Consider the following 24,172-nt stretch of genomic DNA (forward strand, 5'->3'; position numbering starts at 1 on the left):
TCACACAAATATCATCATTGATCTTTTTTCTTGTTTTACTATATGTACTCTAGAGACAGAAAGATACGAGCATTCAATATTAATTCAACAACATCGGTTTCCACACCATCAAATCACACAAATTTCGACAGGGTGGCCACAAAGAAATGATTTTAAAATTCCCTGATATTTCCCGGTTTTCCAGTAAAGTTTTTCACATTTTTCCCTGATTTAGAAATTTTATTCATATTATTCAGATTTCCAAAGTTTTTATTATATTTTCATTTTAGTAATTAAATTTAATAATTAAATCATGCGAGAAACCATAAAAAATGGCAATAAAATAAATTAATATTGCCTACTTTTGATTATTCAATGTTAAAAATGTATAAGTTGAAATATTTACTAAGAAATTTTATGATGTAAATAAATTAAAAATACCCTGGTTACAAAAATTAAGGGATATTAAAAAAATTTTTAATTTTTTAGTAATTTACAGCAATATGTAACTCGAAGGAAAGTGGTCGTACAATAAAAACAAAAAGTCAAACAGTAGCTTCAAGTGTCTAGTTTTCCGATCTGGGTCTTTAAATTTTTTTATTATGCACGGTTCGTAGCCACCCTGTTCGATCGAACAACAATAATAAACGTTACATAAGGAAATAATAATAACTTTCAATAATAATTACTACTTTCTATACAAAATATCATAAAATACTTCATAAATTTTTATACAATAATAGGTTTTGATAATATTCTGAAATAATATTTTATAACATATATTCAAATATTTTAAACCAAGAAGCTTACTATTATTGAATAGGTCCACATCCTACAGAATATTACTCAACGTTTGCCCTGATCACCGGTTGCTATGTTCCTTCACTGGCCACACTCAACCCCAACCCTATCCACAAGTTCTCATAGAATCCACTCAAATGGGTCAAAAACCGCATAGATTCCAATAGACGTATTGGTTTCTGTGTAGTTTTTGACCTATTTGAGTGGATTCTATGGGAACTTATGGATGGAGAACACTAAGCCAAACTTTGAATCGAGTATTGTACTAGGCAAAAATTAAAGTGCAGCTGCACATAAAATATTAGGACTATGACTCAATAGTCATTCATTTATTTTCCATTGAACTTAAATACTTTCATTAAAGGTCTTAATTTCATATATAATAATATCTGTATGGTTTGTAAACATGCATCAGTAGCTATGCAGCTGATTCTCTTCTTTAGTATACTGATGAGTGAGGGATTGAATTTGTTCTTGAGAGAAATAATTTTCTTCCGATTCATAAAAACCATTGGAGGTCATCAAGTAAAATATTCACATCAATGTCAGAAAAATATGGTCTAACATTCCAGTGCAATCCGGTAATTTTTATACAGATTTTACCCTTAAATTTCAACGAAGAATCTGCTCCTTAAAACTTTAGTGTTTTCATATTTGCTGTATATTAATTAAATATTATTGTTTTTATTATTTTATTTCTTTACATTTTCTAGTAAAAAAAAGTATGTTAATACACTTATTTTACATTTATTTATATTTTTTTTCTTTTTAAATTTTATAATATACTATAATTGTACAAAAGCTCTTTACAAAACGAAATTTATTCTATAAGATCTCTAAATTGCCTTGTAAACCGGCAGAATATTTAGGCACTACAATATTTTAATTAAGTTATAGGTCATCACAAGTATTTCATTTAGAGAACGTTTTTACCTTTGATCGAATATCTAGGTTATTTTTCCCCAAGTTATTTTATAACACTGTTCGCAAAATTAAGTAATATTGTTTTATGTACTTAGACCCTTATTGGATTTTTTTTAACAACTGTGATCACTTGTGGCATTGAATTATCAATAACGTAAGTGATGATAGGGGGTTATGATCAAGAAGTTGATCATCATAGAGTATTTCTAACGCAATTAAACATTAACATATTATCATTAATTAATTTCACTGTCTAAATATTCTTAGTAACAACACTTTTCATTATTGAAACATTTTTATGAATCCGTTAAATAAAGTCAGAGCATCATTCAAATTTCTTTTGTATATTGTTGGTGAGACTTACATTTTTCCAATAAATATCTGAAAAACAAATAAAAAATATATATTTATTAAATAGAAGCCCTGATTAAATGGAGTGGATTGATATGATTAAAAAATTTTTAATACTTTCAAATCATTTTTAATTATATTTTTAGGATCGAAATCTAGCCACAAGTATCTGCCGCAAGACACATAGGTAGGAATAGGAACTAACGGCTATCAAACTTGAGACCAGGCTTTCTCAAGCCTTGAATAAGATTGTTATATGGGTCCACTTTAATCCTATTAAAGCATTTTATTTAATCAGGGAGATATTCAAATTAATGAATAATAAAAATTACGAACGTATTATAAAATTGAAACATTTTGCCGGTATCAAATCGGACGTGATAAACTAATTACATGTTTTCTAAAGTCTCATAATCCAAACAGAGCTCAAAAATTTAGAAATAATATTGTTCTCAAGTTCTCTGAGTTCGAAGACAGCGGCGAGTTTTGGGATTGGCCAACAAAGTCAACCGTTTTAACTATTTTTTTAAATGTTTTGAAACTCGATTTTTCAACCACTTTGAAATTTCATTTTTGTGCTTGAATAGGAAATCTACCTTTCCGTTTCAAGTGAGCCCGGATGGCACTTTTCTCTGAATTTCGTCCCTTCAATGTCGTCGTTAACATTCAAATCAGCATGTTAATATTTTATAGTTACCTTTATGACTAACGATACAATTGTCCATGATACTCTCTTTTGGTGATATTAGGTGATGTTACTTAGACTTGGAAGCACTTTTTTTATAATGCTTAGATTTTTCCCGAGCCCATATAAGATTATCAAAATAATTTCCTGCGTAGTAAAGTAGTCCAACAAACACAAATAACGTGACGAAAAATAGGATTCTTAGCGGGAATGATAGTATCTCCATAACCGGATATACCCAGACTCCACTTTTATAATAAACCACGTGTATCCTGAAAAATCATATTGATTATTTTATTTCGTATTAAAAATTAACGTGGATTTGAACCATTTATTTCAGATAAGTCTAATTCATACCATACAAGATATGTGAGCATTAGAGCATAGAGTCCAAAGTATCCGGACTTTTTCTCTGGATATTGTCGCGGTGCAATCAACATTTCGAATACAGTTGATACCATTATCATGGTATGCATTAAGTGATTTAACCACCATGGAAAATATGGATCTAAAACTTTAGGCAGTACCAACTCTCGATCAATAAACATCAATGCCCAGAATGTTATCCCTACAAACTACAATAGATTAAACCATCGATTCAAACTCGTAGAAATTTTAACAAGTTTTTAAATACTTACCATCGCAAGTGGGAAACTAAACGTTGCGTGAAAATAATCTTTAATTCGTCGAATTAATGGGGTTTCCTTTGGTACGACTTTATTAGTTCCATAAATGTCATTAAGGATGCATAACAGGAAAAACACAGCTTGTATTATCTAAAAACGATAGGTAATTATTCTTTTAAATTACTCATCTTGGAAATTTCACATTAAATTTGATGATTTCAACTATTTCATTAGATAGAGGTGTTAAAAAGTATATAAGAATATAAATAGCTGGGATACGATAAAGAAGGTTTAAAACTCATAATTTATAATAAAATTACAATTATAATAAACTAAATACAACAATGAAGATTTGTTGTTTATACTAAAAAAAAAAAAAAAAATCGTAAATTTGTAGATTACAATATTTTATAGTGTAGGAGATGAATCAACAGACATTATAATTACATTTAAGGAGGTTTTCGCGCGACTCGTGACTCAAATGAGAGCTAACTGTTTGAAATTTAATTCAGAGGCTATTAAATTTTTGAAAATATCTCAATAATTTTTAAATAATTTATTAATTTTTTTTAACGATTGAAAATATTTATACTACAATTACTTTAAAAAATATAAATTCTTAATTCGACATTACTTTGACTTAGATTTTTTTTTGTCATAATAAATCCGACAATGTCGCAATTTTTAAATCTCAATATATACATATATCAGTCAATATACGATTAATACACATCATGGATGGTAATAATAAGAATAATTATTATATTGTGAAAAATGATCATGGACCTTTTAAAAGGAAATATTTTTAATTACTTGTGATTAAACAAATAACTTAAATATTTTGATAGTTCCAAAATAACCTCTAATAATTTGATGGTCTCCTTTGTCTATGTTAACAAATATATGTTTTTTTTTTCATCGTGCGCCATCGCCGGTTTTTAAAATGGCCAAGGACGTGACGTCATAATTTCAGTTTTATTAACTATAATTATTAATGAATAATTCAAATCATCGATAATACTATTTTTTACAACAATTATATCATTAGCATAAATTAAAGAATATTTTGAAACATTATTTGTTTTTTTGTCTATTTTAATAATATTCTTTTTATAAAGTTGAAACATAAAAAGTTATAGTTTCCCATAAAACTCTGCGTTGAAACTTTAATTTTTAATCGTTAATAACTTTTTCAAATAATCAATAACGGACACTGAAATTTTCAAAAACGATAATAATTGATTCATTCTAGCCAAAAATATAAAATTTGAATTTTTATCTAATAGTTAGCCTCACGCAAGAACGTCCTTAACGTAAATAACAAACTCATCAAGTTTATGCAAGATCGATAATAGTAAATCCTACAATTAATTTAAATTTATTTATAATGATTTATAATTAATTATTGAATAAAATTTGAAAATATAATACGAACCGCATCCCAAAACGTGAGAAATTTGAATTTGCCACCGTAGGCGCTGAAATTCCTAATGACATCTTTTGGAACTATGGTGAAATTGAAGTCGTAATAAACTGAAAAGGCAAATTGGGCGAAGGAAACTACGTGAAATCCCAACAGTAAAGCTCCCAACATTTTTTTTTAATTACCTTCTGAACTCCTTCAGTTTTCCTGCAATCTATAAAAAAACAGTTTAGACTATGGTAAACTTCACTTCCCGTGAAAAATAAAATATATATGCCCATGTATGGCCGTATATAGTTCATATATGGAGCATATATAGCATACATGGGCATACCAATTTTTTTCATAGTCATACATGGCCTTATATGAATCATATATGGCCATACATGGTTTTGTATTACTATGTATGACCATGTATGCCCGTAATCAATTAAACATATATGGCCGTTTATGTATGGGCATATATGACCATACATAGAAACATATGACTATAGATGACCATGCATGCCCATGATTAATTAAACATATGTGGCCGTACATAGTCCATGTATGGGCATGTATGGCCATAGTTGTGGTGTTGAGTACTATCCCGGACAGTAATGAATGCAGTCTAGATAGCATAAGTACTGCCGTATATAGTTCATGCATGGGCATATATGGATTAAATATGGGCATATATGGCCATACATAGTTATGTATGACTACGTATGATCATATATGCCCATAATTGATGAATTATATATGGCTACATACAGCCATGTATAGTTCATACATGGGCAGGCATGAACTATTTACAAAAATTTTGTTTAAATTAGCTGCGTAAACTGAGGAATTCTGAATTTTAGGCGATTTTATGCCGATTATAATTAAAGCCAACCTCTCAAGCTCTTTAACTCGAGTATCATTGGTCGTACCCACTTGGCTATTATAAACTTTTTTGTAGCAAATATCATGCCCTACAAAAACTTTATACTGCTTCTTTTTAAAAAAAAATTAGCTTTGACTGACGTTCTAGAAGACATGAAAGTTGCTGAAATTTCTAAGAAATATAATATACCGAAATCAACGATAAGAGCAAGAAAAATTCACAAATACAGTGACTAACCACCTGGACCATCAACTGTACTTAGTTATGAAGAAGAAAATGAACTAATTCAATGAATTTTTTATCATTGTAAACAAGGTTTCTCAGTAACAAAAAATAAATTGGTTGAAAACTTAAAAATACTGTGTAACAGTGATAATAGGAAATTCCCTAATAATAAAACAAGAAGGTTTTGGCTTGAAAGTTTATTAAAACATCATTTAAATGTTTCAGAAAGAATTTTTGAAAATTTATCTGTTACCAGGGATAAGGTAACAGAGTATCAGATACGAGGATGGTTCACTAGTATTATTAACTACTTCACTGAGTTTTTTTACTGATGAAGACTACAAAAATCGATTCTACACGAATTTTTAATGGTGATTAAATTTGAGTTTCCACATGGGTCCGAAGCCGTCATCAGTAGATTGTACTGTGCAGTGTTGACTTGACATATTTATCTCTACAAATTAATATAAATTTGTTATTATATTAATAAATTTTATTAACTATTTTATTAAGCTAATAATTATCTTTCAAACTTGTTTTATTTCATTTTTTATCTGATCCTGAAATTTTCGTAATTGATTTAGCCGCAGTAATAGGCACGCAGTAATTGGATCATTCGCGGTAATTGGAATGCATTAATAGGGGCAAGCCACTTTAGGCCCCGCAGTAATACATAAATATAGACGTCTTTGAAATGCTTATTATCTAAAGAAAATATTAGTTTATTTCATTGTTGGTTTTTTTTAAGTTAATAATAACTATAACTTGGGTATAAAAAAGAAAGTTATTGATGTCTTGGAATAAACTTCATTAAATTGCTTTTGAAGTAAGACCTACAAACAAAACCACAGTAACACCCACACTTACCCTACAGAAACAAAATTATTTATAAATTTTACCATTCATTTGACAATAAATTTCAAATAATATATAAAAACTTTGTTAATCATGAATACGACCTAGAACATTTACATCAATACTCTATCATTAAATGTATCATTACTGGCATAATCATTACAATACGTAACATACATACATGTATATAGAGACATTTTGTCAATAAATCACAATCATTCATTTACGAGACATTTTTTTATAACTGTATGTATATTACGTATTTTAATAATTATACCAGTAGTGGTATATAAATTTAATGATAGAGTATTGATGTAGATGTTCAAGATAGTATACACGCTAAAATTTTTTTACATTAATTAACATTTATTGTTAAATGAATTGTAAAATTTATAAATAATTTTGTTTCTGTAGATGTCAGATAAAGTTAGAATAAAACTAACGATACGTAATATTATAAACGAGTAAACAAACAACAGGTATTTTTTTTTTTTACCTAAACGCTAGAATATTTAACATATTTGTGGACCTGGAATCTTTAATAATGTGGATAACTGTGTCATCGTGTATAAATCCTTGACAGGTTAAATAATAAAGTGTTTCCAATAAAGAATATCCAAAAGACAAAGAGGATTTGTAAGAATTGGATCATTGATATGATTTTTTTTCTATGCTCAAGTTATCAGAAATAAATAATTTTCTATTAATAAATCTTCTATTTTCAATTCTATATTACTTTAAAAATAGTCATATCACAATTTTCTTAAACAATTAAAAATTGAAATATAAATTATTTCAAAGCAGCTAAAATAAAAAGCCAGCTATATACAAATTTTCTATAAATCAATCTATGACCTCAAATAACTTAAAAAATTCGATTTATCATAAAATGATAAGAGACCTAGTTTGTAGAGCTATCAATTTTCTACAAACATGTGATCCGTTTTGTTCTGGAATTTGTTATTAAATTGTTGAATTCCGAACACGTTTAGGCATTTTACTCTCATGGAAAATGGAAAAGTTTGATGTAGAACATCTTAGTATTGGTAATAATTAAAGTGATCAGGGTCGCTTTTTGTTAACTTTTAGTTGCTCGTTTCAAGTCAACTTTCTGCTATCCCTATGTTAATAAAATGATGACAAATGAAGTTTTTCATAATTCAACTTTTAAAAGTTATCTTAATATTATCAAAAAAAATGTTAACAAAACTTAATATGAAAAATGTTTGCCAATAGTTATCACAAAGTGGAGTAATAAATTATGTATTTTTTTAAAATAAATAAAAGTTATCATTTTAATTCTGATAATTTGTTATCCAATATAATAACTTTTGACTCCATTTAAATTATTCAATATATCACTAAATATATATTTAAATATTAAAAATTATATAACTTATATATTTGTATAAATCGATAGTGGACGATTAAGAATTAGTAAATAAATGAAATACTGATGCATTTTATATCTTGTTGTAGAATGAGAAATCGTTTTTACTTGTTTGATCTATAAAATACATCCAATTGACAGTCACTTTTTTACCTTACAATAAAGTATGATAAGTATTTTGTATTTGTTTAATTATGTACTTTGAATCTCACCACTACTTATTCTATCGACAATCCCCCAAAAATTCTTAACACTTTGCTAGCATTAAGTCAACGTAAAAATCTTTAATTTGTTAACATAAAGATAACATTCTGAATCCAATATATCAATATAAAAAAGATGTCAATTTATTTCCTTTTTGGTTTAAAAAAATGAATTGCTGTTAGTCAACAAAACGTTACAAAGTAGAATCAAAAAGTTGACAAATTGCTACTCTAAAGTTATCTTTTTGAAACACACAAATGTTAACTTTTGGATGGACATTAAGTATACTTTTTGCTTTTAAAAAGTTGACTTTTTGAAACGTAAAATAAAGTATCAACTCTTTAAATGTTACCGTTTTGTCAGCAATAAGTTGACATTTGGCCTCTTGTGTAATATTAAGAGCTTAAATTTTAACACAAGGTTTTATATACTTAACCGAAACTTTTAAACCTGTTTGTAAAAAAAGAAACTTTTTTGTTAAAATACCCCAATATATAAATATATATGTAACCATAAGTCAAAATTATTGAGAATGATCGTTATTAAATGATTTTTTTTACTTACATTTATTTGAACTTACTTTTATCGAAAAAATGACCAAAATCTACGTTATGTTTGCAAAGAAAAACTATTTTGTTTAATGTTTAAACAAATTACGATGACTTATAAACTGGATATCAATTAAAGTTCAAATCGACATATTTTGCTCTGATAATGGGTAACGGCGATGATTGCAATGTAACTGTATATTCGACTTCTAGAGATATGTACTTTGATTTATTCTATCTTACTGCACAACACGGAGAATGAATATACACTAAGCTAAATCTAACTAACCCCGAAACACATAGCTCTGCTTTTGTACACATCGATGTAGCTGACAAGTACTATCAACTTTCTGTTGAGTGGCGTAAGAATATTAGAACGTAAACAGCGCTACTCGCTACAGGAATGTTTTGAAGAAGTTTCAATCGCTTACACACAGAGGGTAGAAGTTATCAAGAGATTAAAAATGAATCAACATTTTATTATGCGATGTAATTCATGTAAATATATTAAAGTACGAAACTGTTTAACAATTCAATCGGTATCGTTAAAATTTGTAAAATAAAAATGGAGATAAATAAATGTTCAAATAAGAAAAATTTGGGTAAAAAAGAAATGAAAAATCGATGTATAAAAAAAAAGCTAAAAATGCAGAAGTAAAAAAATGCAAAAAAAAAAAAAAAAAAAAAAAGTTTTCTTAGGTTATTTAAATGGAAAAACTTAAAGTTCGATGAGCGACGTTTAAAATATGATTAAAAGCTCAAATTTTTTATATAATTTTGATTGATTTTTCTTTTTAGATCACGTTATTTCTTCAGATAGAGTCAATATACATAACATTACTTTTTTCCGAGCATTCCCTGATTAAAAATACTCATTGAAAAGAATTGAAAAAGATGAGAATTGAATACTTTTGAATAAATCCTATTCTACAAGGTTTTCATCTGGACATAAAATTAATACTTTTCAATTATATTAAATCTAAAAATAATATAAGGATTTCTAAACTTCCAAAGAATTAAAAAAAATTCGAATAAATTGACAGTTTTCAATCATTCTAATTCTTCCTCAATACCAAAATAGTTCCATATTTCGAATTAAGAGTTGCATTGAAAAATATTCAAAAGAATTGACATTTTCAATCTTTCTGAATACCTCTCAATAATAAAAAAATCACACATTTCGATTTATGGGTGGAATTAAAAAAAAATCAAATGAATTAACAGTTTTTAATCTTTCTCAATTTCCCTCAATACCAAAATAATTCCATGTTTTCGATTATGACTTGAATTGAATTAAATTAAAATGAATTCACATTTTCCAATCTTTCTGAATCCTTCTCAATACCAAAATAGTTCCATATTTTGGATCGAGTGTAGGATTGAAAAGAATTGAAATAAATCGAGAATTTTCAATTTTTTTTAATCTTTTTCATTACTAAAATAGTTCCATAATTCGAGTTATGACTTGAATTGAAATAAATTAAAATAAATCACATTTTCGAATCTTTCTGAATCTTTTTCAATAGCAAAATAGTTTCACATTTCAGGCCCCGTGTAGGATTGAAAAAAAATTGAAATAAATTGAGAATCTTTAATTTTTCTGATTCCTTCTCAATACTAAAATAGTTCCATATTGGAAGGTATTGAAATGATGAAAAATTGAATTTTTTCAATACCAATTGTAAAAATAAAGAATTTGAAAATGTTGTTGCTCGAATTAGTGGCTTTCATTTGTTTATGTCATATTTCAAAGCTGTTGGAACCATAATGGAAGGTTCGGTATTGAGAGAGCTGTGGGGTACAGTATATGCAACAAACTCAATCTATAAAATACTACAGTGTACATCTTTTACAAGAGCTTTGCGAGCCCACATCACGACAGCTTATATTATTGGTGAGTTAGTAGCAAAATTTTCTGATTCAGTGGAAAATATTGAAAGCCACACAAATATAGAAGGTATAAAAAAAGCTGTAAAAACTTCAAGTATGGAAGCTCCACCAAGTACAGATAAAATTATTGAAATCATTAAACATAAGAAAATTAAAATTCAAAGAATCTTGGAAGATTTTTCAAAAAATCTATCAACCTTATCAAATTTAAATGAAGATGAAGACTTAAATGCTATGAAGAATCTTCTAAGTAGCGCTATACAAGTACTAAAACAACGAAGTCCCACTGATGAATTGTGGTTTCAGTATTTCAATTTCATTTTACTTGCAATACGATACATTGGAGCAGAAAGGTCCTTGATTTTCATAGCAAGTGGTAAAAAAAATAGTTCATTAACAATTGCGTTTTTAAGGAATAAAAAAATTTTTTTAAGAACCAGTTTTTTTTTAAAAAAATCCTAATTTTCATCAAAGATTATGTTATGAAAAAAAATTTTTTGATTATCTTATAAATAACGCATTTGTTTATAACAATTTTTTAAACAATATGTGATAAAAATTATTAAAAATCATTTTTAAGTAGCTTATGATCATGAGAAAATGGACCAATAGCAATATTATAAAAAAAAATATTTTTTTCAATCTTAACAATGAAAATTAACAATTTTTCCAACGGGAATCTATTCTATAGTCTTTGTAAAATAGCTTCATAAAAAGAAAATTCCCAGATTAATAGCTTAACAATTATCGCACTTTCAATGTTGATATTCGTGCTACAAAAATTGCTAATTAATTAATGGATAACTAATTGAAAAATCGCAATAAAAATTTCTGATCGCCGGGTTTTTGTTCATTGATCTATCCTGTAGGTGCCTGAATTTTTTCATTTCTTAATTTTTATATTTAATAAGTTTAAATAATCTTTTTTTTTTAAAGGTCTGAAGTGGACGGAGCTTACACAAGCGAGAGTTCCCGTTTTCGGCCGTATTATCAACCCTCTAGAAAAATTATAAATATTAGTCCTAGAGTTCCGGAAGGTAAGACTTTTTTAACTTCCCGCTAAGAAAATTGCAAATTTTCAAAAATTCGGGAAGTTATTGGTTTCACCCCGATTTGTGAAAATCGAAATTCCAACAAATGTCGACGATTTAAGGTTCTAGGAAGCTATTCTGACTAAATTCAAGATGATGTCCGAGTGTATGTATGTATGTACGTACGTATGTAAATATTCTGTAACTTTTGAACGGATGAACCGATTTTGATTTTCAAGGTGTCATTCGACGCGGCTTGTAATTTACTATGAACATTGAAAATTTGAGCTTAATCTGTAGGGTACGTTCGGAGATATTTCAAAAATAAACTTTTTTCAAAAATGTTTTTTTTGAATAATTTTTAATTCGCTCGATGGATTGATTTAAAAATCTAATCAGCTCTAAAACTTTGTGAGTCGCGTCGAATGCCGCCTCAACAATCAAAATCGGTTCATTCGTTCAAGAGAAACCGTTAACGAAAGAATTGAAAAAAAAAAAATTTTTTTTAGTATTTTGAAAATTTCTCAAAAACGACTCAATAAATCAATTTCAAAATTTGATCAGCTGTAAAACTAAATAAAACGCGTTGATTGCCACCTTAAACGTCTTAATCGGTTTATTCGTTCGAGAGATATCGTTGTAGAAAAAATGTTAAAAAACGTTATTTTTCAAAAACAAAGGCATACAAAAGTATTTTCGAGCTCCTTGAGCTTGAAAATGTATCCACAACAATTTTTCGAGCTCAAGGAGCTCGAAATGGGCGGGTAGTTTTGGGGCTGGCCCACAGGGTCAACCGATAGACCGATTTTTTTTAGCAAATTTCTTCCTCTTTTTGGATCTCTTTTCAAATTTCAAAAATTTTGAATACTTTTTTAGATATTCACAAAAAACAAAACCCCTTTTTTAACTTCCCGCTAAGAAAATCGACGATTTTCAAAAATTTCGGGAAGTTATTGTTTTCACCCCGATTTTCGAAAATCGAGTTTTCATCAGATGTCGACGTTTTGAGGTTCTAGGAAGCTATTCTGACTATTTTCAGAATGATGTCCGAGTGTGTGTGTGTGTGTGTGTGTGTGTGTGTGTGTAAACTCTTTGTAACTTTTGAACTAATGAATCGATTTGGATGGTTGAGGTGGCAATCGAAAGAGCTTGTTGGCCTTCAACTTTCCTGAAAATTTCAGATTATTTGATCGAATAGACTCGAAAATATTGGCGAATTACGAAAAAAAAAAAATTTTTTTTTTAGTTTTTTATTGATTTCTCAAAAACGACTTATACGATCGACTTCAAAATAATCAGCTCTAGTATTCAATAAAACGCGTCGATTCCCACCTCAAACATCAAAATCAGATAATTCGTTCGAGAGTTATCGCGGGAGAAAGAAATGGTGAAAAACGGTTTTTTCTAAATATTTTCGAAACGACTGACGCGATCGATTTCAAATTTTAATCAGCTCTAGATTCCAATAAAACGCGCCGATTGCCACGTCAACTATCAAAATCGATTGATTAGTTCAAAAGATATCGGCGTTGAAATGTTAAAAAAATAACATTTTATGTTATTTTTTCCGGATAAATCATAATATAACGTACTAAAATGTGCCTGATATCATACCAACTCATCTTTTTTTATGGTTTCTTTTGATCATATAATGTCATCGAACTTGGTTTTTAGTTTGAATCATATTATCAACGAAAAAATCGATAAAACGTAGTTTTTAATATTTTTATCGGATATTTCATATTTTATTGTTTCTTACATGAGTCAAAATTTATTTAAATCTTGATTTTGATCCCCGACATTGATTTCTGCCTCAATACACTTATTTTACTGAACAAAATCAGGAACTAAATTTTAAAAACCGCTTCATTGATGATTTTCGAGTCTTAAATTTTCAAACTTCAGCATAACAGGTAACTTGTTAGAGCTTGAAAAGATCATAAAAAAACAATGGCATGTGATAGCATTTTGGAGCTCGAAGAGCTCGAAAATATATCTACACTAATGTTTTCGAGCTCTTTGAGGTCGAAAACAGCGGGAAGTTTTGGGGCTGGCCCGCAGGGTCAACCGACAGACCGATTTTTTTTTACTAAATTGTTTATAACTTTTGTAATTTTTGCAAGCGCCACTCCAAAATTTTCAAAAAGTTTCTAGATGCGATAACGAATCGAATGACATCTCGATTATAATTTTCCGAGGTGAATAACAAATTTTGACCTAAAAGGCACATGTAGACTAAACTATAATATCTGTAAGTACCTGTATTTGACTATAGCATTTTCTCATAGAACTCATTCATTCTCATATAACCTCTATAAGAATTTATTGGATTCCATGAGATTTTTAAAACAAGATACTAATTAATTACATTGAGGATTCAAAAATGTCTCTCTCATTAAGATCTGACTTTTATTGTTCATTTTGTTTTTGTTTGATACCTAAAATTTTTTTTATTAATTATTATTTCAGAAAAATTTAATAACGATATTAAGATTTAAATTCAATTTAACAAAAATTTAATTTCTTTAAACCCCCCGGGAAAAAATGATCAGACCTGACCATGCCTGTTCATGTATGATCAGATCTGAAATTAGACATGATCAGGCCTGATCATACCTGCCCATGCCTGTTCATGTCTGAAGCGTTAAATACGGTCAGGCCTGATCATACTTGTCAATGCTTGTTCATGTATGTTCATGTCTGAAACGTTGAATACGCTCAGGCCTGATCATACCTGTCCATGTCTATCCATGCCTGTTCATGTCTGAAGCGTTAAATACGGTCAGGCCTGATCATACCTGCCCATGCCTGTCCATGTCTGATCAAGCCCGATATATGGGATTATATTTAAAATCTTAGTTATAATAAAATATAACTAACTTAGTTATAATTACATACAGTTAACGTAGGTATAATTATATATAACTGATATAGAATTTCATATAACTATTAATTACTAATTAATAAATCAGGTATAAAATTTTGTTGACTAAAAATCTATCATGTATAAGATATAACATTTTGTTGACTAAGAATCTATCGCGTATAAGATTTTTATTACTTGAAGTTCATATGAAATCAACTTTTCAAGTCAATCTCTTAGGTCAACGGGTAGCGGGTTAAATTTCCGAGCGTTAAGGTCCACGGTTCAAATCCTGCACATACCCGAATTTTTTTTTTTATTTTTATAAAAATAATTATATATAATTGTATAATATAGTTATCCATAATTATATACAATTATCTAGGGCCATTTTTTATTTATAATTTTTTTACCCGGGTGGGCCTGAACAGACATGAACATACATGATCAGACTTGAACATGTCTGGCCAGGCCTGGTCAGACATGGTCATTTTTCATGCCTGATCAGGCCTGATCAGGTCTGATTATTTTCTCCCGGGTAGTAAGCACTAAGTATGAAAACATGCCGTCATATTATGCTAATTAAAAATTATATTATTTTTTATCTTTTTTACCGAATTGTAATCATTACGCCTCTTCTGACATGATCATGCTAGCTCATGGTTGGCTAATATTCAGGCATGATTATGTATGGAATTAACGCATGATCAGGCCTGATGATTTTTTCTCGGGTTTAATTTGGTGAAATAAAGAAGTAAATTCCTGTCCATTTCTCACTTTCTTTTTGTCTCACCTAGTGAAAATCAAGAAATAATTAAAGTAGAACGACCATCAAACAATAAGGAATAAGAGTTCCGATATTTATTTTAACACGGCGTCTGTGGTCATAAGTACAATATCAACATTACACAAGTCTGACTGTAGTTAGGTCAATCGAAAAGTAATGTGCTCCACTAAAATTTGCCAGAACGTAATATTATGGAGTGCGATAATTTATTTGTATCGATTGTATCATGCTCAATAGAACACTTTTTAAAAATGCTTGGTCGATATTTCAGAATATGCAGTGATATAATATATTGTAAATGACTATCTGTTTATGATAATATTCAAACATCATTCAAAACTTTGATTTATGTAAACAAAACTTGCACACTATCATTAATAATAGGTACTTCAAACAATTTTGAACTTATTTAATGCATTTAATATTTAAAAACCAATTTATATTTGATCCAGTTGTATCGAGTATGCATTTATTACTTGAGTTCATCACTTTACTTTTGAATATTATTGACCGTGGAGGTAAGCGTAGTTAACAGGTTGTTCATGAGTCAGTTGTTATGAAGTCATGCCAGTGAGTGCTTGTTTTCTCGCTAAAATGTTTGTATCAATCGATAAGTTATTTTAAAATTGAGTGAATTTCAATCAAAAATCGATTTCTGTTTTCTACAGTACAACGCAAATATTTTCAGTTAAACGAGGTAAATTATTTTTTGTTTGATTCAATAATCACTTGATACTGCCTTGTTTTCACTAATCAATCAAATATTTTAATAATTCGGCTTAAAAAAATTTTACAAAATAATTTTGTTAAGAAATTTACAAAGTCTTAAAGAAATTGCAAAATAAACCAACACAAATCCATCTTAACTATAGAAAATATTAAGGAACTCTTTTAACAATTCACTTCAAAAATTCTAACAGGTGAATAATACGATTTATATAGATTATAAAACAATTGATGTTAAATAACTAAAGCCTGTCACAGGTCGATTTAAAGTTTTAAATTGACACATATCGATTTCTTCATCGTTATGATAATACTTCGATTGTTAAATATATAAGTAATACTATACAATAAATACATACTTATAAAAAATTAAAATTTTCGAAAATGATAATTATTTTTCAAAATGCTTCAGTTTTATTAAAAATATTCGATCACCGATTGTTCGTATTAAGAAAGTTTTATATTTTCACATGAGAAGAAAAAAATTTCCATAATCGAATCTGGTTATCATTTACAAACGATTCAAAACACCAAGTATAATGTATATTTGTAGGTCACCTTAATACAAATTTTCGTGTAAATATTTTTTTAAAATTGAATTTCACTTTTTTATAAAATGTGAAAGCATAATTTTAATATTTATTTTAGAAATTAAAATTTATTATCATTATATAATTCTGTACAATGTGTTATAATAGTTGATAGTTTAAATGTATGTCTGATAGTATTTCGAGGTAACGGTTTCAAGCAAACACAGTAACATTTAGCTGCTTACTGCTGACTCATCATCAACCGGTTGACTGCCACTGATTATTATTATTGCACAACTCGAACGTCAAGTGATGAATATATTCTACAGTCCAGAAATTGAAATTTTTTTTATGTACAAAAAAGGATAATCTAATTTCTCTCAAAATATTTTATCAATCTTTCATTAATAGTTAAACATATGGTGAAATTTTATAGATTATTTTATGCCTGTGATTATTCGAATAAAAATTCAATTATCAGTTTTCTTTTTTTCCAATTTTTATCTAATAGTTTATTAGTTAATAATGTGATTTCTATGTATTAATAAAAATATTCATTCATTAATGATATAGTGTTATTTATTTAATATTCTTTTACAAAACATTATATCTGAATCTCATTATCATATTATTAAAAAATCCATCTATTGTTTAACGTTTCAATTCTTTTTTTTTTTTTTGTCAATTTATACCATAAGGTATAATTTGAAAACTTACGATTTTCGGATAGTTTTAATCCTTGGAGCGTCAAAGTCTTGAGGGATCTACGTGTGAGTAGTAGGTATACAACCAGTTAAATTCAAGTCCGTCGTTTTATTACTGTTAGCTTGTGTGTTTCTTTCTATGCTCCAAGGACCCTCGATCAGCTCACTTATTTTCACATTATTCTCTGTATTTACCTGTTTCCTTAACGTATTGAAACGCTCAGAGCTCGCAAACAGCTGAAAATTTTAGGGGTGGTTCACAGAGTAACTGGTTTTCCAAATTTTTTTACATAATTCAGGAATAGAACCTAACTTTTCAAAACGAAGTGGTCGTAACTGATTGGCGGTTCTAATTTAATCCGGAGTTTTTCATTATCATTTTCTAAAGTCAACCGAGAAGATTCTTTACCTCTCTTCTCTTCATTATTCATAAACCTAATCATTAATAATGTAATTTAATAATACTTGTTTTTTTTATTTGTAAAAGTATAAGTAGATTAAAAAAATATTTACAACAAGTTACGTTATTTCACTTATTTGCTGGATTAAAGGCGTAGAAAAAATTCAATTGTCATTTACCATGCTTTAAATAGATAATAAAATATCTCAAAAATTTTTAGAGGACATACGAATTATAAATTTTTTCAATTAGAAGTAAATTAAAACTAGTAGCATAAAGATAAAAACTGAATTGATGCTCGTGCAGTTCCCGCATCAGAAAAAGAAAGACATTTTCTCAACACATAATATAACTGTCACTTCAGCACTTTTTTATGTTGATATGATGAATTGTCATATTCCAATTAAATTTTCTAAGAATCCGTTCATGACTGATGATTGAGTTTTTAATATAAATTTAAGGTAACTCTTCAACTGTTGAATAGTATATCGATTTAAAATTCTCAAGAAATACAATGAAATGTGTTGATTTAACACAAAATAACTAACACGGACCGTTTTTAACACAAATACATAATATTTTCTACTATGAGTGACAGAAATATATTAACATAAAAAACTAGTTCTTTAGTTTTAAGTTCAATTGATAATTAATTCTTTTATTATAGGCATTCTCGGACAATACCCCGGCACCCATTTTAAAAAAATATTTAATGACTTTCAACTGTCATAATATTTACATTTTATTAAGTAATTAAAAAAAAATTAAAGCATTAATTTAAAAAAGGCCAACGAAATTATACTTTCGTCAAAATATAGATTTGAACTCCTAATTGATAACAATTGCAAGTAATTCATTTTCATATCTATATTTCAGTGAAATTTCAACTATGTTGTCCTTTTATCAATTAATTCTGTATAATTTCTTTTGAATTATATAATAAAATTTTGATACGGTTATGAAAGTTCATTGAATATTTTTAAAAAGTGGGGAGGGGGGGGGGCACTGTCTGAAAATGCCTAAGACTAAGTAGTTGATTTATGATTTTTGACCGTCACTTGTGGAAAATAAAAAATTTTACTTTATTAGAAGAAAATAATATAAACGAGTAAAAATGTATAATCACTGCAACGTACAATTAATACGATTTTTAGATTTAAAAAAAATGTCAGAGTATTGTGAGTTCATGTGGGATCCAACACGCAGTTATGTTGATCTTGCAATGCCCAGGACTATTAATGATGAAGAAACAAGAATGGAAGCCAAAGATAAAAAATTAGCGATTGAAATGGTTCGAACAATTTTACGAGGAATGCCCGAAGTAGGTGAGTAAAATATGCGCAATATATTAGAGGATTGTTATGCTTTCCCGAGCGGATCCGAATTATGGTAAATTACATAACACACTGAAATACTTTACGGAAACATTCCGTAATTTTGCAGTAAACTAAAACTTTTACGGTGAAATACCACAAACCACAACGTTACCGCGAATTTCCGAGCTTTCATTGGAAGATACCGCACTTTATTTATTTATCACTTTATGATTATCAAAAAAAATCATTAGTTCGGTCATAGACATTTCGTTATAACTTAGAGCCATTCATAAATCACGTAACGCTATTTTGTATACTTTTTGATATTTTTAATTATGTAGGAAACAGTCAAAGAAAAATTGTGACGGTGGAGTTAAGTGTGCTGTCGATGAGGTCGAGTACGACTGACTCACTTTCACACCATGACTGTTTTTCTCGGATTAATCTCGTTTTCTACATAAATTCGAAGCCATACAAATAAATATTTATTATTTACTAGATCTGAAGGTCTGCACTGATGAATATATAACACGATTCCTGTTAGCCCGGAGGTATCACATAGAACAAACCGCTTCACTAATAGCCGCTTATCAAGCTCAAGTATTACATCGGCAAGATATTTTCGGAAATTTGACTGCACGTGATCCAGCTTTGCAACGTGCTCTTCGAGCTGGTATACCAGGAGTACTTCCAGCACGTGATAAGTAAGACTGTTATAAAAGATACTAAACAAGAAAATTGCACTCAGAGAAAAAACCAGTAAATTTAACTACAAAATGATATTTAAATAACGCTTCAACTATTCATGTTTTTGGAGTTAACTCCATTTATTACAACACACAATAATTATTACAACGACAATACCTAGTCATCATAAATATATCTGAACAATTATGTTAAGTATTTCTTACTTCATTCAACTATATACTCGGGTAAAAAAAATTATATATAATTATGTATAATTATAGATGGAAAATGCCCCTAAATAATTATATATAGTTCCATATAATTATATAAAATGATATAGAACTATATATAACTAAATTCCTATACAATGTATTAAATAAATTGTATATTTTTGTTCATATAGTAAAAACTATTCCCTGGTGAGTGATAAATTTAAAATTTGTAATCGTCATGAATCGTCTTTAATCGTAAAATAATATTGCAATTTCTGGTCTCGTTTGAGGATTAATAATTTCAGTTGTTTTTAATCCTCTTTAATCATCAATTGAAGATTCGTGACGATTTAAAACGATTAAAAATCTAATTGTTTTTAATCATCTTTAATCATTAATTGACAATTCATGACGATTTAAAACTATTAAAACATTTTGAATCGTCATTAATCGTATTTTTTAGTCAGGGCCATACAGTTCGGCGTTCACGCCCATACTAGCATAGTGATAACTGCAAAATATTTCTTACCGTGTTCAAATTTTGAATTTGCTAAATAGTTAATTCATCTACAATTTTTCCATTAAAGTATACAAGATTATTGAGTATCATCACAATTCTTTAAGATGTCAATTAAATAAAAAATTAACGGAACTGGTTATAAAAGTTTGCTTAAATTCCTCTTTGAGGTGATGTGAAAAAGTGCAGTTTAAATACTCCAAATTATTTTAAATAATTTGTATTAATATTTATTTCTATTTTCAAAATATTTTTGAAATAATTTTACTAAAACAACTACACGGAAAAAAATAAACTTTAAAAATTACTGTTTGAATATATAATTCGGAACCCGGGTGTCAATATGGGGAATTTTAACATTCCCAATAATAAATTTTATAATACGTGTCGTCAATTTTCTAAGTATATAATTAATTTTTTTAATTATATATATACTATAGTAATATATCAACTCAATTTTTTTTCTAGTTAAAATAACAATTGTCGGAAACTGAAAAATTTTATTTGGTTTTTTTTTATTAATAGTTAACATTACTATCGATTTTTCTCATGGTGTGTACAGACTCATCTTTGCAATTTATAAATTAATATAGGGTAAGAGTACCAGTACTCAGCCCCAAACCAGTAGCCAGCCACCTTATGTTAAATTATATCTATATATATTTTGAGCCAATGTTAAAGTATAGGACCGGCTGGCTACTAGTTAGGGGCTGGGTACTGGTGCTCTTACCCTATTATAGACAAATATGCGTAAATTTGATCACCTAATTTCTAGTTGTCACACTCGTTATATGACTATCAATTTTTTTGCAGACACTAACAAAATGCTTTAAAACAGTGTTGATTGTATCTGCGTACAAATGTGCATGCTCACACATGACTTGTTAATAAGATCACGGACGCAATGATTATTAATAAATAAGTAAGTAAAAACCATGTGCATTAACATAAAAGCGAATAATTTATGTTCAGGAAAGGCCGATGCGTTCTGATAATTTTGACTTCCCAATGGGATCCTATTGCCGTACCAGTATTATCAATTCAACGCGCCATATTTTTGGTTCTTGAAATTCTTATTCAGGATTTTCGTAATCAGGTATATTTATATCATAGTTTGAATACGATATTATTCCATAAATCAGAGATTATTATTCCTTTGTTATTCGTATTTTCTATAAGCAATCCGGATTCGTTATAATAGTAGATTGGAGTGGGTTTTCATTACGTCATGGAAAAGCTTTTGGAACATATGCTCTACGAAGCTTGATAACTTCTCTTCGTGGAAAATTCCCAGCAAGATTCAAGGCCATCCATTTTTTGTCACCTCCATTATATGTGCAAGCAACTCTTGCACTCGTAAAACCTTTTCTTGACGAAAAAGTGCGACACAAGGTAACTTTGAACTTATTCATCTCAAATTCAAATATATATTTATTAAGTGCAAAACATAATATTTTCATATGAAAAATCAAAAAATCAACTAATGGGTATTATCTAAAAGTAAATCTGCATTTTGATTCTATTTTTATATGTCAATGTGTATTAGATTATCCGTTGTTTCCCAAAATGCTTTTAGTGAATTCCTAATTTACGCGTATCAATAGACGATAGACATAGAAATCCAGATGCCCCGAATTCTATAGAAATTACTTACATCGAAACTCAGATTCCTATATGAATTTCCCGTATGGGAATCCAGGTATTCACGGTTTCCTAAATGGATTCTGACATAAATCCCATAGGAATTAATATAGTCTTATATTAATTCCTATGGGTTCCCATGCAATCCCCGATGTATTTTTTGATAGAACCGCCGCTTTCTAAAAAAGAAAAAGGTTTTATCCATTTTTCTTTCGCAATATAAATAATCTATTTTGAGTTTTAAGCCTGTAGATTTTTTGAATAAAAAACGGGAAAATTTTCATTATTTACGCTCCCATGAACCCGTATAGAAGTCAATTTTCTAAAAAAAATTAAAAATTCCAAGTCTGTAGGTCTCCCTGATTAAGAAAAATGATTCAATCCATGCTAAGTGTACATCTATATATTAGTTGATTCAAATTATTTAAAATCATTTCATATATCATTTTTTTTAATCAGGGCTTGTAGCCAAAAATCGGTAAAATTTATATTTTTTCACACCCCCGCAAAACAAAATAAAATATACACGTCTTATGAATGATAGATTTAAGTTCTTAAAAACGCATCTATTTGCAGTACGATTGTTGGTTGCCAAGTGATTAATTATCAGAGTCCAAAATGTCATTTTTGCTTCAAACACCGATAACTCAGCGAAAAATTGTCGCATAAAGCTCTTAAATCTTCCAAATTAATGAGGAGGAATCAAACTAAAAAGCTTTGACGTGACAATAGCAAAAGAAATTTATTGAAGGCCGTGGACCTTCTCAAAAGTAAGAAAGAATTTTGAAAATGTTTTTACGTCTGATTTTTTTTTATGATCATACACAAAAACTATCAATCATAAATATATTTGAACTCAGGATCTAAAAACTAGAAATTTAAAGCTACGATTTGCTTTTCTTTTTCTACAATTATTTTTCGCTAAGTTACAACATTTTGAAATTCACCTAAAATTTTGCACTTGGTTGATATCCTTTAATTTTTTGACCAGCATACTTTACTGCAACTGTTATTTTTTCTGTTACAAGATTTATCTCCATGGGAATAATCTCAGCACTTTGCATGAGCATTTACAAACTGACATTCTACCTTCTGAATTCGGAGGAACAGGACCTGCCTTTAATCCAAGCCTCTGGGCAGAACCAGTTATTCATTCCGCAATGAAAGAAGTGGAAATTTCTGTAATGGAACGAGATAAAAATAGTAAAAAAATTTTGGAAAATCCAAAATCTACACTTCAATCGCTCATGTGATAGTAAAAAATAAATAAATATCATTGAAAAAGTAAAAACACTTAGTCAGAATTTCCATTATCATTATTAAAAATTTTTTATTCTAAATAAGACTGTATTTTTAATATTCCTGGTTGAGAAATCCGATTCACTTCAATCGGATTTGATTGGAAATTTCTGATTAAATCCTATTGAAGTGAATCGGAAATTTCCAAAAAACATATTATTTTCCGATTGGAACCGATTCATTCCGATTAAACTCAATCGGATTTCAATCGGAATTCTTAACCAGAGATGGAAATTTAAGTAATTTTACAAAAAAAAAAAAAAAAAAAAAACAACAACAATGGCTTTTTGATAATTTTTTTTTTTATCGAAATTCATATTATTTAATGACATTTTTTTAATTTTTCAAACACCATCAAGTTTACAACAAGTAAACTCGAGTCAGATAGTGTTAAAATGCAGTTAGGATAGTATACTGCACACCAAGGGGAGAATATAGGACACTACAACCCACGTGTATAATTTTTTACTCGAGCTAAAGGCGAAGGTCCATAAACACATTAATTGCCCCTGATGAAGCAAAGTGATTAAAAAATATTTTTAAAAAAATCTTAATTTTCTTTAATTTTTTTGAATTCTTAATAAAAATTAACAATTATTTGAAGCAATTAAAACCATTTTTTAGTGATTGAAATCTATTTGGAAGTATTAAAAACAATTGAGTATTTTTTAATTTCTCTAAATTTCTTTA

General features: G+C 28.5%; 3 protein-coding genes across 7 annotated transcripts in view; 2 read left to right on the forward strand and 1 right to left on the reverse strand.

The window, feature by feature from the left end:
* Positions 1 to 1,458: 1,458 nt before the first annotated feature.
* LOC103573866 (androgen-induced gene 1 protein) overlaps positions 1,459 to 24,172 on the reverse strand; it is a 28,802-nt gene continuing 6,088 nt past the window's right edge. Inside the window, exons 1-7 of one of the 4 annotated variants that reach the window (XM_008553121.3) lie at positions 8,896 to 9,232; positions 8,684 to 8,781; positions 4,802 to 5,003; positions 3,379 to 3,516; positions 3,098 to 3,315; positions 2,753 to 3,012; positions 1,459 to 2,085 (exon numbers count right to left, since the gene is read on the reverse strand). In XM_008553121.3, the coding sequence (XP_008551343.1) occupies positions 2,811 to 3,012; positions 3,098 to 3,315; positions 3,379 to 3,516; positions 4,802 to 4,960 (717 nt within the window). In that variant the 5' untranslated portion in view covers positions 4,961 to 5,003; positions 8,684 to 8,781; positions 8,896 to 9,232 and the 3' untranslated portion in view covers positions 1,459 to 2,085; positions 2,753 to 2,810. Of the gene's footprint in view, positions 2,086 to 2,752; positions 3,013 to 3,097; positions 3,316 to 3,378; positions 3,517 to 4,801; positions 5,004 to 8,683; positions 8,782 to 8,895; positions 9,233 to 24,172 lie in introns of those variants that run through there. The other 3 variants (XM_008553120.3, XM_008553119.3, XM_008553122.3) reach the window with 3 other exon arrangements.
* LOC128668281 (uncharacterized) lies at positions 10,634 to 11,906 on the forward strand. Of its 2 annotated transcripts, XM_053741008.1 has the most exons (3): positions 10,634 to 10,773; positions 10,834 to 11,145; positions 11,706 to 11,906. In XM_053741008.1, exons 1-3 carry the CDS (start codon positions 10,647 to 10,649, stop codon positions 11,780 to 11,782), a joined length of 516 nt encoding a protein of 171 aa, XP_053596983.1. In that variant the 5' UTR covers positions 10,634 to 10,646; the 3' UTR covers positions 11,783 to 11,906. The 2 variants fall into 2 exon arrangements, with proteins under 2 accessions (XP_053596983.1, XP_053596982.1); XM_053741007.1 differs by having other exon boundaries at positions 10,634 to 11,145.
* On the forward strand, positions 15,856 to 23,562 carry LOC103573865 (clavesin-1). Its single transcript, XM_008553118.3, has 6 exons — positions 15,856 to 16,147; positions 18,965 to 19,135; positions 19,626 to 19,830; positions 21,515 to 21,638; positions 21,722 to 21,934; positions 23,212 to 23,562. Exons 2-6 carry the CDS (start codon positions 18,976 to 18,978, stop codon positions 23,434 to 23,436), a joined length of 927 nt encoding a protein of 308 aa, XP_008551340.1. The 5' UTR covers positions 15,856 to 16,147; positions 18,965 to 18,975; the 3' UTR covers positions 23,437 to 23,562.

This window comes from Microplitis demolitor, chromosome 7, assembly GCF_026212275.2.
Source record: "Microplitis demolitor isolate Queensland-Clemson2020A chromosome 7, iyMicDemo2.1a, whole genome shotgun sequence".
Taxonomy (NCBI): domain Eukaryota; kingdom Metazoa; phylum Arthropoda; class Insecta; order Hymenoptera; family Braconidae; genus Microplitis; species Microplitis demolitor.